Source organism: Penaeus monodon, chromosome 10 (genome assembly GCF_015228065.2).
Source record: "Penaeus monodon isolate SGIC_2016 chromosome 10, NSTDA_Pmon_1, whole genome shotgun sequence".
Lineage (NCBI taxonomy): Eukaryota > Metazoa > Arthropoda > Malacostraca > Decapoda > Penaeidae > Penaeus > Penaeus monodon.
The window spans coordinates 18,319,342-18,336,406 of NC_051395.1; the positions used below are offsets into that span (position 1 = coordinate 18,319,342).

General features: G+C 44.1%; 1 protein-coding gene across 1 annotated transcript; it reads right to left on the minus strand.

The window, feature by feature from the left end:
- Positions 1-3,797: 3,797 nt before the first annotated feature.
- On the minus strand, positions 3,798-4,852 carry LOC119577899 (probable RNA-binding protein 46). The gene has a single exon (XM_037925557.1). The coding sequence runs from the start codon at positions 4,275-4,277 to the stop codon at positions 3,798-3,800; it is 480 nt and encodes a 159-aa protein (XP_037781485.1). The 5' UTR covers positions 4,278-4,852.
- Between the last annotated feature and the right edge of the window lie 12,213 nt (positions 4,853-17,065).

Sequence of the window (17,065 nt, forward strand, 5' to 3'; positions counted from 1 at the left end):
TATTCACCAACAGACTTTTACAGTCTGGTGGCAGTGTGGTCGTTGCTCCTTTTGGCTTCCACGATACGATCATGTCTTTAAAACCACGTGAGTACACGTTTTGGGTCTCTTTATTTCTTTTCCCTCCTTACATCTTCCATACATGTGTTAAGCCATATATGCAGTCATTCTTACAATGATTTTGTTGGGTAAAAGTGCTAAGTGACAGCAATTGGCACATTTTCACACTATTCTTCTGACCTTACATCGCATTACTGTGAGATCACGGTATGTGGTCAACAAACATGAATATCATTCATTAATCAAGTAGTTAAATAATTTCTTTCATTATTAGTGATATATATTATTTCAACTATAACTATAAGCGTTCATGATTTTATCTTTATCACGAATATCATATTTATTTCTATTCTCGTAGTGCATTTCCCATATTGACCTGACCCCACTTTCTCAATGCCGTTCGGTCGGCACATGAGATACCTTGCGAGACAGTATGCTGTTCCCATTAATTGGTTGTTTGTAATTGTTTGCACCGTAGGAATAGGCGTAGCTTCGTTACATTGCTCAATGGTGATAGTTGTATCGGCGCTAGAACGAAACTTTCAACGCAATTTCTATATAAATTTATTATTTCGAGTATAGCGTTAGACTCTTCCCCGTATCGCAGTGCACAGGGATGCCCAATATAACCCGGGGTTGTGTAAATAGCCTAACAGATCTACGCTCCAACGTTACGATAGTACAAGTAAAACCGAAGTTATTCATTCGATCAGCAACTTTCAAGTCGGTGTGACCCGCAGTTACGTCCATTCATTAATATAGAACTAGGGTTTAAGCTAGAATCATTATTCACTTGTCAATCACGCCCTTCTCACCCTCTGGAAAGGTGAGAAGGGTATGTTCCTGAGTAAATCCCAAGCGATCGTGTGATTCGTGATAGGTAGATAGCCGTAGGGAATGTCACGAGAGCCAATCGCAGATTCGCAGAGTGGAGTGGGTTATTTATAGATTTTCAAGGCTCAGTTCACTTCATTCCTAAGGCATTTTGGGTATAGGAACCCCCTGTCCATGAAGTCTGACATGCATAACTAGACATGGCTACCTCAGCATTTCAGAATTTCTGACCCGGCGAGAATTTGCTTGCGAGAAAGCTTGCAAATATTTTTTTTCATGTCACCATTCAGTAGTGCGTGCATTCTGTCGCATATCATTCAATGTTGAATTCAGTGTAGTAGTTGAAATAATTTGCTAAGTTATCGCAGTATTGTTATACTGAACGTTAATCTTCGTGTTTATGACACATTCTATGTGCAAGCTCACTTACCCTCATTCAGGCTCACTGTCACTCACACACATACACACTCTCACTCACTCATCCACGCATAACAAAAGACACTGAAACATTTGCATTAATAGGGCTTGTTGCTGTCGTAGTTGCAGGTGTAAAGATCTATGATGTATCTCTTATGCCTGCAAGTGACTAGTACATGATAACAGTAATTTCAAGTTCAAGTAAATCCTTGCAGATTGCCGTTGTCGTTTCCCTTATCTACTCTTGTCTATCAGAGACAGTTGGTAGTTCAAGCCAGGTCCATGCGGATTGTCTCCCTCCCCTATTTTCGTCTTTATCTCTGTTAAAGTAAAACAAAACGAAAAATACGAAAATACAGTAAAAATGAACATTACAAACTGCAAATTTATATAAATAATTGGCTAATACACCAATATCCCCTCTTCTCTGTTGTCTCTTTTTCTCTTACTATCTTGGCCCTTACATTCTAACACAGCACCAAAGGAGGACCCTGCTGCAGAAACGGTCAACTTATAATGCTGTAGGAAGAACGTCACCGGAAGATCGCCAGAAGCCTGAAGACCTGGATGTTCATCAGACCAGGTATGATGTAGTGGAACGGTGCCGCCTGCCCGTAGATCCAGTGAAGGACCAGGAACTCACCAACGTGGGTACCAGTCACCCAAAGATGCTGTGGAAGGATGCCACCTGCCTGGACGCCCGCAGATCCAGGAGCCCATCAGCACAAGTATCAGCCGCCCTGAGATGCAAAAGAGGACACCTCCTGCCCGAACGGCCATAGATCCAGACGAAGATTATGAGGACGTGTGGACGAGCATGCAGCCGAGAAGGACCTGGACGAGATCTGCGAGGATGTGTGGACGAGTAAGCCCCCAAGTTAGACCTGGACAAGGACTACAAGGAAGTCTTGATGAATCCGAAGTCAAGGAGGACTCATGCAAGACCTTCGAGGGTGTGTGGATGTCAAGGTCTGATGGATTACACCAAGGACCAGGAAGAGGACACAAGGACGAACAGCCACAAAGATGGACTAAGGAAAACACACACGAGAATGAGTTGACCAGCCAATCGGGACCAGCCAAAGTTGGGTCACCCTTGAGGCACCACACACCACCAGCCTCCAGGCTGGCTGGCCAGACACGTGACCCGCGCCCAGCGCTCTTACCCTAAAACATCGTCTCGTGTGTTCCCTTACTGTGTTGTACTCTTCCTCAATAAAGAGTCCAGCCGTTATAACCACTATCACTGCCAACCAGTCACAACCACTGTTAAGAGGCATCCATATCCTTTGACAGAGAGAGAGAGAGAGAGAGAGAGAGAGAGAGAGAGAGAGAGAGAGAGAGAGAGAGAGAGAGAGAGAGAGAGAGAGAAGAGAGAGAGAGAGAGAGAAAGAATGAACGGAAATAGAGAAGGCATGGAAAGAGAAAGAGAGAAGAAAAAGGACAATCAATACCTTGTTTTCAAATTATATTAAAGAATGTTCTATCTACAGGTGAAAACAGTTATCCCTTGAACATGTAATGAGAAATGATACAGTTTTTTTTTTAAGACATTTTATTTATACACTCAAGTCTGATATAATATCATACGATACACACAGACAATAACGTAAATCTTTCTCTCTCACACGCACGGACGCACGCACACACACACACACACACACACACACACACACACACACACACACACACACACACACACACACACACACACACACACACACACACACACACACGCACGCACACACACTAAAGACAATAAACTGCTGCATTGGCACTAAGGTCATATAGAGTTCTTTCTCGTGTGGAGTGAATAATTAATTTGGTGCTGAAAAATATATACTGCAATGTGGGAGAGATGGAAATGGGGATGGAGATGGGGTGGAGGAGGAGGGAGGGGGAGAGAGAGACAGAAATGGGGATGGGGTGGGGGAGAAGGAGGAGGAGGAAGAGAGGGAAAGAGGGAGATCGGAATGGGGATAGGGATAGAGAAGGGAGAGAAACGGAAGAAGAAGAAGAAGGACAAGATGGAGAAAGGGAAGGGGAAGGAGAATGAGAATGAGAATGGGAGAGAGAGGCGAGAGTAGATAGATAGATAGAGAGAGAGAGAGAGAGAGAGAGAGAGAGAGAGAGGAGAGAGAGATAAGCTGACAAGAGAGAGAGCGTAGAGATTGCCGACGGATATGATAGATACCGAGACAAAAGCAAGATAAACAAACAGAGAAATAAAATCCCGAGTAGAACTAACGTGTTGTGCAGCGCGGCCTTCACATCCTCGACCTCCGGCTCAGCCCAGTCGACGGTGACGCGAGAGTAGGTCTTGCTTAGCTGTCCGTCGATTTCGAGCAGCTTCCTCCTTGCCATTGCTGCCGCTCGATGGTTCTCGTACCTGACGAAGGCGTAGCCCCGGTTCTTCTTCGGGTCTCTGTGGTTTCCGTGGACTGTCACATCCAGGACGCCCTCCGTGTGCTGGGTCACTTGTCGCATCAGTTCCTCTCGCGTGGCCGTCTTCGGGATGTTGCCCAGGAACAGCCTCCTGTTGTCGAAGCTGTGGTAGACCCGATAAAGCGCCCCGGACGGATCTCCAGTCTGTTGAGCAAGGTCGTGGCTCGGTGGGCAGCCTCCGGGTCGGCGTATGTGACGAAGGCGTAGCCTCGCGTCGTCCCCGTGAAGTCCATCATGATCCGCGCCAGATAGACGGCCCCTGTCGACTCCATGATGGGAATGAGCTCGTCCTCGTAAAGATCTCGGGGTAGGTTGCCAATGAAGACCTCGCTGCCCCTTGGGGGTGCCGATCCCGCCCAGTCACTCGGAGGCCCGCAGATCCGCTGCCCAAACTGCTGTCTCGCCTCGCAGCCTTCCCGTTTAAGGAAAGGCTTGCTGCCGTGTGGTCTCTCCATCATCTCCGAGCGAGATGCTGACTTCGACGCCGAGGGTTCGCGTCGCCGTGGAGTGAACGTCCTCATTTTGTCGTGTTTGAGCTCGGGAAGTCACAGGTTCGGTTCAAATAAATTAAATGTACTTTCTGGCTTAAATAAGCTACCGCATTAAACACTACCAATGCATTAATCCAATCTAAGACACTGCCGCCTCATTTCCCAAAACGATCTAACAATTACGAACACTGGAAATCAAGAGTTGGTAACTCCTCATGATGCCACAACTGTAACTCATATTTTCCCATATTAAAAAGAACACAAGTACTGAAAGGAAACTCGCTCACATTTACAAAAGCATAAACCACACCATCGGAAACGCAAAATGAATGTACAATCAACCTCTTAACAAACGCGTAGGAAGCCACGTCGCAGTATGCACTTTTAGGCGTGGAACAACGGGACGCGACATGCTGGAGCCTTGTGTAAATAGCCGTCCCTGTCCCTCCCGCCCGTGTGGACAGTTGGTGACACGACGCCTTCTGTCACCGTCGACGAGTACGAGCCTGTTGAATGGTCTTTCTTCACTGTGTTCTTTTTGTAATAGCTTCTTTCGCTTCTCTCTTACTATCTTATTAACTGGTGTGTGTGTGTGTGTGTGTGTGTGTGTGTGTGTGTGTGTGTGTGTGTGTGTGTGTGTGTGTGTGTGTGTGTGTGTGTGTGTGTGTGTGTGTGTGTGTGTGTGTGTGTGTGTGTGTGTGTGTGTGTGGGGTGTGTGGTGTTGTGTGTGTGTGTGGTGTGTGTGTTGTGTGTGGTGTGTGTGTGTGTGTGTGTGATCTCTCCTCTCTCTCTCTCTCTCTCTCTCTCTCTCTCTCTCTCTCTCTCTCTCTCTCTCTCTCTCTCTCTCTCTCTCTCTCTCTCTCTCTCTCTCTCTCTCTCTCTCTCTCTCTCTCTCTCTCTCTCTCTCTCTCTCTCTCTGAATAACGTTCAGAATCTCATGAATTGCTTATGCATAGATATTGATATATGATAATAGATGTTAATTAAATAGCCTAATGATCGATATGTACCATAATGTATTCTCATTTAAACAATTTTCTGCAATAATATGGCTGTCTGTCTCTTCTTTCTTTACATTCTCTCTCTCTCTCTCTCTCTCTCTCTCTCTCTCTCTCTCTCTCTCTCTCTCTCTCTCTCTCTCTCTCTCTCTCTCTCTCTCTCTCTCTCTCTCTCTCTCTTTCTCTTTCTCTTTCTCTTTCTCTTTCTCTTCCTCTCTCTCTCTCTCTTCTCTCTCTCTCTCTCTCTCTCTCTCTCTCTCTCTCTCTCTCTCTCTCTCTTTCTCTTTCTCTTTCTCTTTCTAACTCTCTCCCTCACCACTGTTTAACCACGACTGGAGGAGACGACGGGCCCAAGGAAGCGGCCAGGATGTGTACAGGACGTTTCTTCGTGATAGGGCCCCACACGCCACTTCGACTAGAATGAAAACGTATCCAAAGTTTCCGTTCCGAGGGAGCGCAGCGGATGAGGAGAGGGAGGGAGAGAAGGGGGAAAGATACCAGAAGGGATGGGAAGACAGAGAATGAGAGATGAGTACAAATACGAAGAGAATAATCTATCTATCTATCTATCTATCTATACATGTATGTATGTATGTATGTATATATGTGTGTGTGTGTGTGTGTGTGTGTGTGTGTGTGTGTGTGTGTGTGTGTGTGTGTGTGTGTGTGTGTGTGTGTGTGTGTGTGTGTGTGTGTGTGTGTGTGTGTGTGTATATTTGAATATATATGTTTATATATTATACAAATATACACATATATAGATATGTACATGTGTATATATACATATGTATGTATATGTACACACACACACAGGTAAAATTAGGCATTTTTCGAATTAATAGAGCTTCTAGCATTTTTCTTTCATACGAATTTACTGATTTATGAATTAATTTAGCGCTTTTCCAGTTAAGCCGGTGACCTTCATCACGTAAATGAACGAAACACGCATTTGATTCTCTGGCATATCTAACATCACATGTATTAATGTTTTTTTTTTTTTTTTTTTTTTTTTAAAACCTCTACCGGTCTCGCTTATGTAAAATTTGGGGCATCCCTTACAAGTCATAGTGTAAATACCGGGAAAAGTTTCAAGAGCACTGCTAGCAGTACTGTGCTTAACCAAAGTATTACGCAACGTGTTCGGATACGTAAATCGCAATGTCAATGCCAGCGTTTTTAAATATATGTCGTTTTTCATCAAAGGGAAGGGTTACACGAAATGAATTAATAGATAACTGGCATTATCCTGCTGATTATTACGGTTAATGAGCATAAAACTTCCATCTCGTAGATGAATGTGCCTGATTTAAGAAAAAAAACGAGGATATCCTAATTTCGGAAACATTTAAAAATTACGTCGTGCTCCCGATCGATAAATTTAGTATCACAAATCCTATATGCCCAATTAAACATTGACGAGACTACTGACTTTTTAACATACAACGGATATTCGAGAAAAAGTGAAGGTAAATATCGGTTTGAGTAGGTTTACGGTAAACCGAAAATTTAAGCGAGCCATTTACATTGAAATGTCGAGAAAAAGTAATTTACCTGAATATTCCCATTCTACTTTAAAACTGATAGTACGAGCGAGGTTGTTCAGTTTTCTGAAAAAAATCATCCATATCTGAACGGTTCACTTGCCACATAGAAAAAATATCAAACATAACGGACCAAGAAGGGAGAATGGACGGAAGTTCAGATTCAAGCATCACCATGTATAGATTCGTAAGAACCGGGCTTAAGCTACTTCCCATGGCAATACCATTAATCTGTTTATAAAATTTCGCCGTCAGAAGTAGACTATTATCCGTGACACACAAACGAATGAATCCCATTAAATCCACCGGATATTTAACATGACTCTCAGAAAAGAAAACAAAACAGTCGCTAGCCAAGGGTCTGATGGATGGGTAACTGAGTTCCAAGACGAAGCAAGAGGCTTTTGGAGAGACGCCCTGTTTGTGGGTTTTAGGAATGCCATAAAAATACGGAATAGAGAGATTTATCGTTCTAAAGCGATCAAGGAATTTGGGATCAGAGCATATGACAGAGAGTCAAATGTGTGTTTCGTTCATTTACGTGATAAAAGTCACTATCTTAACTGGAAAAGCGCTAAATTAATTCATGAATATATATGTGTATATATATACATATATATACATATGGATATATATATATATATATATATATATATATATATATATATATATAAATATATATATATACATATATATATATAATATATATATATATATATATATATATATATATATATATATATATATATACACAAAACATGTGTGTGTGTGTGTGTGTGTGTGTGTGTGTGTGTGTGTGTGTGTGTGTGTGTGTGTGTGTGTGTGTGTGTGTGTGTGTGTGTGTGTGTGTGTGTGTATGTGTGTGTGTGTGTGTGTGTGTGTGTGTGTGTGTACATACATACATATATATATATATATATATATATATATATATATATATATATATATATATATATATGTACATATACATATATATATATATATATATATATATATATATATATATATATATATATATATATATATATATATATATATATGTATATATATATACACTCTTCCGTGTTGATACACAATGCAAAACTAGATTTTTTGGTGCTTTCATCCCGGCCCTCGAATCTCTCCTCCAGTCTAACTCTTCCATTCCCAGGCATTACCGTGAGGCTCTTCAAAGCCTGCGCAGGGAGGATGTCACCACTTTGCCTTCTGACAAGGGCAACTCGGCCTCTTACACGCAGAAGGCCCAGGACCCGTTGGATGACGCCTTTACCTATGTACCCCCGACCAGCGACCCCCGTGAACGCATTGTTGCTATCTTCTATCGTCGCCCGAAAGAGTTAGCAGCTTGTTTCCCGGAGGCGAATCTCTACCAGAGGGTCAAGGTCATGAACCTTCGCCTCCCTCATTTCTATGGGCTTTGTAAAACCCATAAGCCGTCCGTGCCTCTGCACCCCATTACCTCCTCCCAGGGATCTGTGACGCACCCTCTTGCGGCCTCGCTGGCGAAGTCTCTCACTTCCCTTCTTGGTACCTTCAGTCCTGCTCACCTTTGCCACTCTCAGAACTTCATCTCCCGCGTCCGTAGTGTCTCGCTGGCGACCATGATGAGCTTGGATGTCGACTCCCTGTTCACCAAGGTCCCGCTTAATGACGTCCTAGCTTATCTTCAGAGGAAGCTCCCCGCAGAGGATCCTCGTCTCCCTCTGCCCACGGACGTTTTTCTCCAGCTGATTCGTCTGTGTGTGGAGTCTAACTTCTTTTCCTTTGAGGGTCGCTGCTACTCTCAGACGTTCGGTGTTGCCTTGGGCTTTCCGATTTTCTAGTCTTGGCAAACCTGTTCATGAAATTCTTCGAGTCTGAACTTCTCTCTTCCATCTCCCTTCATCCGTCGGTTTGGCTGAGGTGTTGGAGAGGCCTAGGGGGGAGTAATGAAGGCCTTGAGTGAATAGAAGAATCAAACTCAGAGGTGCAGAGTAATCTGTCCATTTATGGGCGCATGGGCAGCACGATTTGTTTGACTTCCGGATTATGTGAAGAGGGGATGCCCATGGACTGGCAGCCTTGGAGCAGACGCCCATGTGCTCCATTTCTGTGAAAGCAAGCTTGGCGGCGTGGAGCATCTCTGGCCTCAGGGGTCCTGTCGTCTTGATGTGGTGGTACACTCCTAGTTTTGCTGCTGCTCCCGCGTTGGTGTGACGGAGCTCTGGCTTGAAGACTGAAGGGAAATCGCTGAGCATGTCCCTGTAGGCATCACCGGTGAGGCGGCACATGTCAATGTCAGGAGGACCTGGAATACAGATTGCGTTGACCGGAAGCAGAGTGAAAGTTGATCGTGGTTGTGGCAGCGTTGCTTAGCGGCCACCTTCCGCGTTTTTTTTTTTTATGCCCCCAAAGCCTCCACCTACATGTCGAGACAATTATAGGCTGCGCTGCCGAACCGCTTGTGGTAGGAGCGGATGCCGTCGGCAGCAAGGAATGGGGTGAAGGGCCTCCGGCTGGTGTTGGACCATCGGGCAGTTGCTGCATTGATGTCAATACTAGTCGGCGGGAAAAGGGAGCTGTTGGGTGAAGGTGGGCTTGCCGATGTGCTTCCATCAGACCATTGGCTCTGATGGGGAGTACTTCAAGTCGTGGAGCTTCTGCCTGATGTTGCCGGAGAGAGAGCGGAGCCAAATCTCTTTTTTAAACCCACTTCGTGGAATTTGCTTTGTGTATCTTTGTGTATCACCAGCATAGGCTGGTGATATCTTGCCAGACTTGTTTTGGAGTACGGTCTCCAAGTGGTGTGTTGGGGATGTTGAGGATTTGTCACGCCCTCTCAGACGGAGAAAGCAAAAACTCTTTCAGCAGCTCCTGCTTCAGCCTGTTGTATTCAATGTCGTCCGGCTTGCTGTCTAACCAGGGGGCCAGCCGGTGGAAAACCTCAGGCAAGACGGCCCCGACGTGGTCTGCTTTGGTAGTTGCCTTTACTATGTTCCTGAGAGTCACTAATGTTGGAGAGGCCTAGGACGGAGTCATGAAGAGCCTAGGCCCTGAGTGCAGAGGTGCAGAGCAGTATATCCATTTAATAATAATAATAATAACAACAACAACAAAACAACAACAACAACAACAACAACAACAACAACAACAACAACAACAACAACAACAACAACAACAACAACAACACGCACACAACAACAACAACAACAACAACAACAACAACAATAATAATAAATAGCAGCTAAAGGAGGAGAAGCAACAGAAGAGTGGGGTAGGAGAAGGTAAAGCTGTGAAAATTGAAGGAAGCAGGAAACTGACAGCGAGGGCGAAACCCCTTGCATGTCTTTATTTATTTTTGTCATGCCTGGGCCTTAGTTAAGGTGGAAGTGTAGACTTCCACTGCAGCTGTTGTAAATTCATAAAATAACGAGTTTTATTTTATTTTGTGGATTTTTAGTCTTTTTAATCTTTTATTATTTAAATATCTTTATTTATTTTGTTTCAATAACTACTGAACATGATCTAGAGCAAAACGAAAACGATATTTAGGATTTTAGTTTCAATAATTTTCATTATTTTAATTTATTACTAAGAAAACAAGGAAACGATTTTTTTTATGTAAATAAGGCATCAGTGAACTAAAACAAACAAGAAACTAGACATGAATTAATGAGTGAGGAAAGGAAAATAAGCTAGACAGAGGCAAGGAAGGGCACTGGGTGGTGATGAGGCAACATATGGGTGACATGGTTGAAAAACAAGGAGACAGTCATGGTGATAATCGTAATAATTAAATGAATTGCAGTGGACGAATCAGGCGATGCGTTTTTGCCATCTTTGGGGTTATTGAAAGCTATGACAACTTTGGTCTGACGGTTGCAACGCGGTGGGGACTCTAATGTAGAGCATGTGTAACATAACATATATACATATATACATAGGTGTTATAAAGTGATAGATAATAACATATGAACAAAACAAAGAAAGAACGAAGTAGCTGAGTGTTTAAAACACGACAAAAGCAAATGTGAGTAAATACATTGTAGAAACGGAATAAGAACTACTGTAACAAAAACAAAAAACGAAAGTGGCAAATACAACAAGAAAAATGCAGCTATTTTTCTTTATTTATTTCTTTTTCTCCCGTTTCCGTAGACCATCTCCATCCTGTTCGTCTTCTGACTCACGTGTCTGCCTTTACGCAATTGCACTCTTATAATCACCGGCAATCGAGTCAGAGTCCGTAGCAAATTTGTAAGATTATTATCGTTTTATTTATTATTTTTTAATTATTATCTTTATTTATTATTATAATTTTTTTACGGTAGCCTTGCAGTTAGTCCTTAAAATTAATCACGGTCATATCTGATGTATGGGCGTGCGTATATGGGTGGGGGTGTTATGTTTTCTGTGAGTGTTAGTGTTTTGGGACACTATATGTGGTTTGTGTGTGTTTGTCAGTGTTGTAGTGTTCGTCTTTTTGGTCGGTAGTCTCAGTGCTATATGTTCTGTGTTTCTTTGTTCTGTACTGATTGCATTTTGTATATTTGTAAGTTTAATATTGCAACCAGTGCGTATTCAAGAATTGCTCTGACAGTTGTTTTGTAGAGTCTGGGTTTTGTTCGTGGTGTGCAGCGTGAGAAGCGTCTGAGTTTGGTGAGTGTTATTTGTGCTTGTGTGATTCTTTATTTGATGTGTGTGATGAATCCGGTGTTTGTGAGATGGAATCCGAGAATATTGCCTCTGTTTTGTGTATAGGATGTTAGAGTTATTGACTGTGATGACTTTCTGCGTGCGATGTGGATGAGTTTGAATTTGTTGATGTTTGTCTGTATCTTCCAATGGTGCTCAAAGGTGTTGATGTTCTGAATAGCTCTTTCTGTGCTGAGTTTCATGAAATGCTGTGATTTAGAGGGGTGTGAGATTATCTGTGCCGTATCGTCTGCATAGGAAATATAGTTGCTGTAAGGTGTAGGTTGTGGCAGATTGGCTGTATATAGGATATACAGGGTTGGCGATAAAACGCTTCCCTGTGAAACTCCACTCCTGAAGTGGAGGGGGGGGCCCAGGTGGGTTCCCAGGCGGATTGCGGCAGTCCTATGGTCCAGGAAGCTGCAGAGGAGGCGCATGAGATGTGTCGGGAGTTGTAACTGTATTAATTTGTATTTGAGACCGTCAAGCCAATCCTTGTCAAGTGCCTTGCTGACGTCTCATAGAATAATGTTGATCTGGTGCTTGTTAGCGAGACCGAGAACAATCTCCTAATAAGCGAGGGCGAGTCCTGTGTGGGCGAAAGCCATATTGCCGACTGTTGTGTATGTTATTGCTTTCATCGTTTGTAATGAGTCTGCGTGTTATTACCCTCTCGAGCAGTTTCCAGCAATGAGATGGGGCGGTAATTCTCCACCTCATGTTCTGACTTCCTCGACTTTGGTATGAGGGTGATGGTAGCATGTTTAAATGTGTCGGGAAATATCCTACAGTGAAGATATGACGTAGCCTGTGGATGATTGTGGGTGTCAGGTGTTCTATGATTGTTTTGTGTATGTTGTTTGCTCCTGGTTTAGTGTTTTTGGTGGTGTTAACAATTTCTTCTAGAGTGATAGGTGTGGAGAGCGGACTCATTCTCTGTGAGATTGTTTAGAGTGATGATGTTTGCTGGGAGAGTTTGTGTGTTGCTGTAGAAAGTGTGTGATCTCGGTCTCTGTAGTGTGGTCGAATCGGGCGTTCTCGGTGGGGGAGATCTGGAAATTCTGTTGACAGAATTCCCTGTGGAGAAGCTCAGTCTCCTCCACCGAGTCAACCTTTTGTCTGTGTGTGTTGTAAATATATGTGGTTGTCTGTCTGTATTGAAGGAACTCCAGAACATTTTGGGGTCTCTTGTGTTCTGACAGTTTTTGCGCAAGGGTTTCACGGAGTTGTTTGTTCATTACTTTAACCTCGTGTGTTACTTTAACCTCGTGTGTTGGGATCATGATGGGGTTTGCTGATACTGTTAATATTACAGGGAGGTAATCACTGGAGGTAACATACTCTGTTGAAATGTGATAGTGTAGGTGTGCTCTGTGGTTAGCAAGTATTATGTCAGGTGTTGTTGCTGTGTTATATGCAATATATGATGGTGTGTGTGGACCGAGGTGTGTGAGTCTTCCTTGTTGTGTAAGAGGCCAGGCCTCTGCCTATTGGGTTAGTGTGGCTGTATCCAAAGGGTGTGTGGTTTGCATTAAAGTCTCCCATGATGTATATCGGTTTGTTGTGCCCTAGGAGCTGCAAGATGTCAGGTTCTGGGATATATGATCTTCGTGGAGGGATGTAGAGTGTTGCCAGTATGATGGGTCCTTGTGGTGTGTTTCCTTTGATTATCAAAAGGTCTGAGGGGAAGTTATTTATGATTTTGTGAGAAATGCCATTTTTGATCGCTTCTTTCTTGTGATTTGTTTGAAGGGCAGACTGTGTATGGGAAGATCTTTAGTGGAGTAGTGTTATTGAGCCCATGGCTGTTTATAACAATAATGTGTAGGTCATGTTTTCTGTATGTGTTGCAGAGTTCGTTTTTTTCGTGTTGTCCAGTGTAGTACCTTGTGTGCATGACTGTGAGGCATGAGTGTAGTGATGTATTATTTGTCATGTTTACGTGCTGTGTTCTTGCATGTTACAGCAAGATAACTATTTCGTATCTTATTGATGGTTGTGTAAATTTCAGTCATCTTGTTGGTTAATAGGATATTTTCCTGTATAAAGTGTTCATGAAGTTTAGCAGATATGACCATATTGAATTGCTCTTCGTTGGAGAAAAGCCATCTGATTTGTCCTTTTTCAATTTCCTGTTCGATTTCCTGTCTGCTCGAGTATTCGTATTTCCAGTTTTTTTTTCAATTAGTCAGTCGTAAAGGTTAGAGTCTTTCACCGTGTCCCACGAAAGAGATGTCATTGTCCTCGGGGTCTTACGGATCAGCTGAAGCTGGGGTTGCCAGGTCTGGTGGGAGTTTTTTTTAACCAGTGCCTGTAGTGGTGCTGGTGCAAGGTGCTTTTTTGGGTTTGATGGCCCTTGAGGGGCAGCTTGCTGCTGCTTTGGTTTGACTGAGGTGTCGGGAGCTGGAGTTGCAGGGTTTGTAGGGGTGTTTGGGGAGATCTGGTCAAGCTGTGTTTCTAGGGCTTGAATGTGTGAAGCCGTCTCTGAAGGCTTCCTGACTGGGGGGGGGGGGGTGAACCAACCTAAGGGCCTCCCTGGCATGCTCCCTAAAACCTTGTTCAGGATTTATGATATGCTGAAGGTGAGCATGAAGCATAACTACTATGATTTCCTTCGACAGGTTGTTGTCTTAGGGACAAGAGGTTTCCATGCATTTGTGGTCGCCTGTTCAGTAGTTTGTGCTGCCTTCTGAGCTACAGCTTTTAGAAGTCTAGCCTCCTTTTCATTCTCCCTCTCCTTCTCTTGAGAGGTTTTGATGGCCTCTTTCCGGATGGGATAGCTGTTGGCAAATGTTCAGTGTGCTCCCACCACAATTTAGGCATTTTTTTTTTTAAGTGCTGGTGCAGCTACGGTATGAGTGGGTGCCAGATCCGTATTGCTGAATCATGGTCAGCAAATCTAGCCTTCATCATATAAAGGGCTTTTATTACATGAATATTTTCCACTTCAGTGTGTTTGGCTGATGCCATGATTTCATTGGCAATGACTACCTGGTCTCGTTAACAACCCGTCTATCAAGCTTTTTAAAGACCAAAGTGAGTTTAGCTCGCATGTCTAGTGGAAGTACAGCTCAGAGATGGTAGTGTGAGAAAAGAGATCCTCTGCCTGTTTGTTGTCCTTTATGAGTGCAACATACCCATCATGGGTTGGGTAGTACCGAAATACTCTTATTTCGGCTTCGAAGAGTGCCTGGGCGAGGGAGTTAAAAGCGTTGACGTTAATCTTTACCTTAATCATTGTGGTTATGCATAAGGTCGTCAAAAATAAAGTGGAGTGAGTGAGAGTGCAGGTGATCGGTGAGGTGATAAAGAGGGGAAAATTATTTAGTGGGTAAGTGAGGTTTTAGGAGATAGTGACTAGGTATTTTTCAAAGAGAGTTACTGAGAGACAAGAGTGGCTCAATGACACAGATCTTCCGATTTGTCATTACTGTAGCTCTTCTGGCGTTGACTAGGTGCTCGTGGGTCTGTCCATTTTTCGGCAAGCATGCAGTTTAAATACAATATGGGATATGTGTCGTCCGCGGGCGAGTACGCTGATTGGCCGAACAGCTGCCTCTCATTCTCCCACGTCGTGGCGAATCAGCGCTGACCTCACTGGCAGCATCTCACCGCCGACTTCGGCACGCGGCTATTGCCTACTTGCCTGCCAGCTGACTCGGTGCAAAGGCAACTGTGCCGAGCGAGGATGCGCCGGTGCCGAGTGAGGTGATTGAGGCGTCCGCCACAGAGGTATGTCGACGACGTCTTTGCTCTCTGACTTCATGACCCTGCCCTATTCTCGGATTTCCTGACGCAGCCGAACTCTCTCTCTACTTCCATCCATTTCAAGGTTGAATGGGAGGTTGACAATAAGCTTCCTTTCTTGGACACCCTAGTTCATTGCTCTGCTGATGACCTCTGCTCCATATACAGGAAGCCTAATATAATGGAACTGAGATTAGCGAAGATCTAGCTTCGCCCAGGCCTCTGCCCGCCCTGTGTCAGCTATTTATGGCTGTCTCATCTTCTGACACTCAATGCTTACTGTGCAGGCGGGATAGCCAGCAGGCGCTCCTGCCACCATGATGTAAGCATGCGGCATAATCTCTTTAACAGCCTGCCGGCTGTTGTGGGGGTCCCAGTCTCAGAAATTGTGTGGTCACAACTCTGTAAACAATGTACCAGGGGCGTTCGGCTCGCCACAATACATGCATCACCTGTCTGCTAAGTCAATTGTTTGTATGATCTGCCATGGACAATGGTAACCTAGTCTGAATCTGTGAAGAATGACTTCGGTACCTTAGTTGATTTCTTCAGAGAGTGCCAGTGGCTTATAACCTGTGGCGTCCAAGTCCCATCTGGCTGATCTCGTTTTCTCTCTTTGAAGCTGCAGGAGGAAGGCAAGAGATGTGGCAGTACTCTTCTCCCTTGATTGTATGATCATGGGATTTGGGGGCATTCCGCTGCCAATGTCAGCTAGTCTGTCAATAAGTTTATTCCCTCTGATGCTTAAGTAGCTGTGGACCCAATTTATGATTCTTCTACCCTGAGCATGAATTCTCTATGCAATGGTAAGCACAGTGGTCAGGAGGTAGATGTTGTCTTTGGGTAGGCTGTGCTATAGACAGTCAATGGGTGCCTGAAGTCTTTATGTATTACCACGTGTCTTCCCTCAGGTTCATGTGGGCTAGGACTCCCATGATCGCAACTGCTTCTGCCTGTAGCAAGGAGGTGTTGTCTGTTACCCTAGTGGCATCTCTTGCTGCAAAGCCGGCACCTGCAGTGTCGGTTAAGGGATCAAATGATCCATCCATGATGTAGTTTCTACTACCCGAGGAGTGATGGCTGCAATGACCCTCTTGGTTTCTGCCTTTAGACTAGGCATGGGATATTGATTCTTTCTCCTTGACAAGCTTACAATAGAGACCTCGATCAAGGTTTGTGTCCACAATGGAGCTTCAGTAAAGTTGGGTGGGGGGAGTGCATGACCTTGGCAAGTAGATGTTCTTTGAGCTGATAGCGTATCAACACCCTAGCTATGTGAGACAGCCAAGAGTTATTTGCTATGAGCTCATGGTCTTGTTGTAGGCATATGAGTATTATTTCTCAGGATTGTGTTCCTGGGATGACCTTTGGAAGGAACTGTGCTGCCATTAGATCAGTTCATAAGTCCAGGGGGAGAAGATTTACCTCCATGAGGAGGTTGAGGACCTTCGTCCACCTTGGGGCACTTAGAATGATCCTGACAGCTTCATTTTGAACTGTCTCCAATTTTTCTCTAAATTTTGGCTTTGTGGCAATCAGGGAGACAGAAACATAGTCCACAATGGGCCGGACTCCTATGTGTCTCCCAGTCATTGCTTTCATGACAGACAGACTTGTTTTGGTTCAATAAAGCAGGAAATGAACCTCCTTATGAAAGAAGAGGGTCCGATCAATCCTTACCCCAAGGTATTGGAAGACCTGGACCCACTCTAAGTTCATTTCCTGGATTTTCAGACTTGTGCCTTGAACATTGTGTCTCAGAGCCATGGTTTTTTATTTGGCTGCAGAGACCTTTGGTCCTGTCCTACAACACTCTTCAGATACAGGGTCCAGACAGCACTGGGCTCTACTTAGGCAG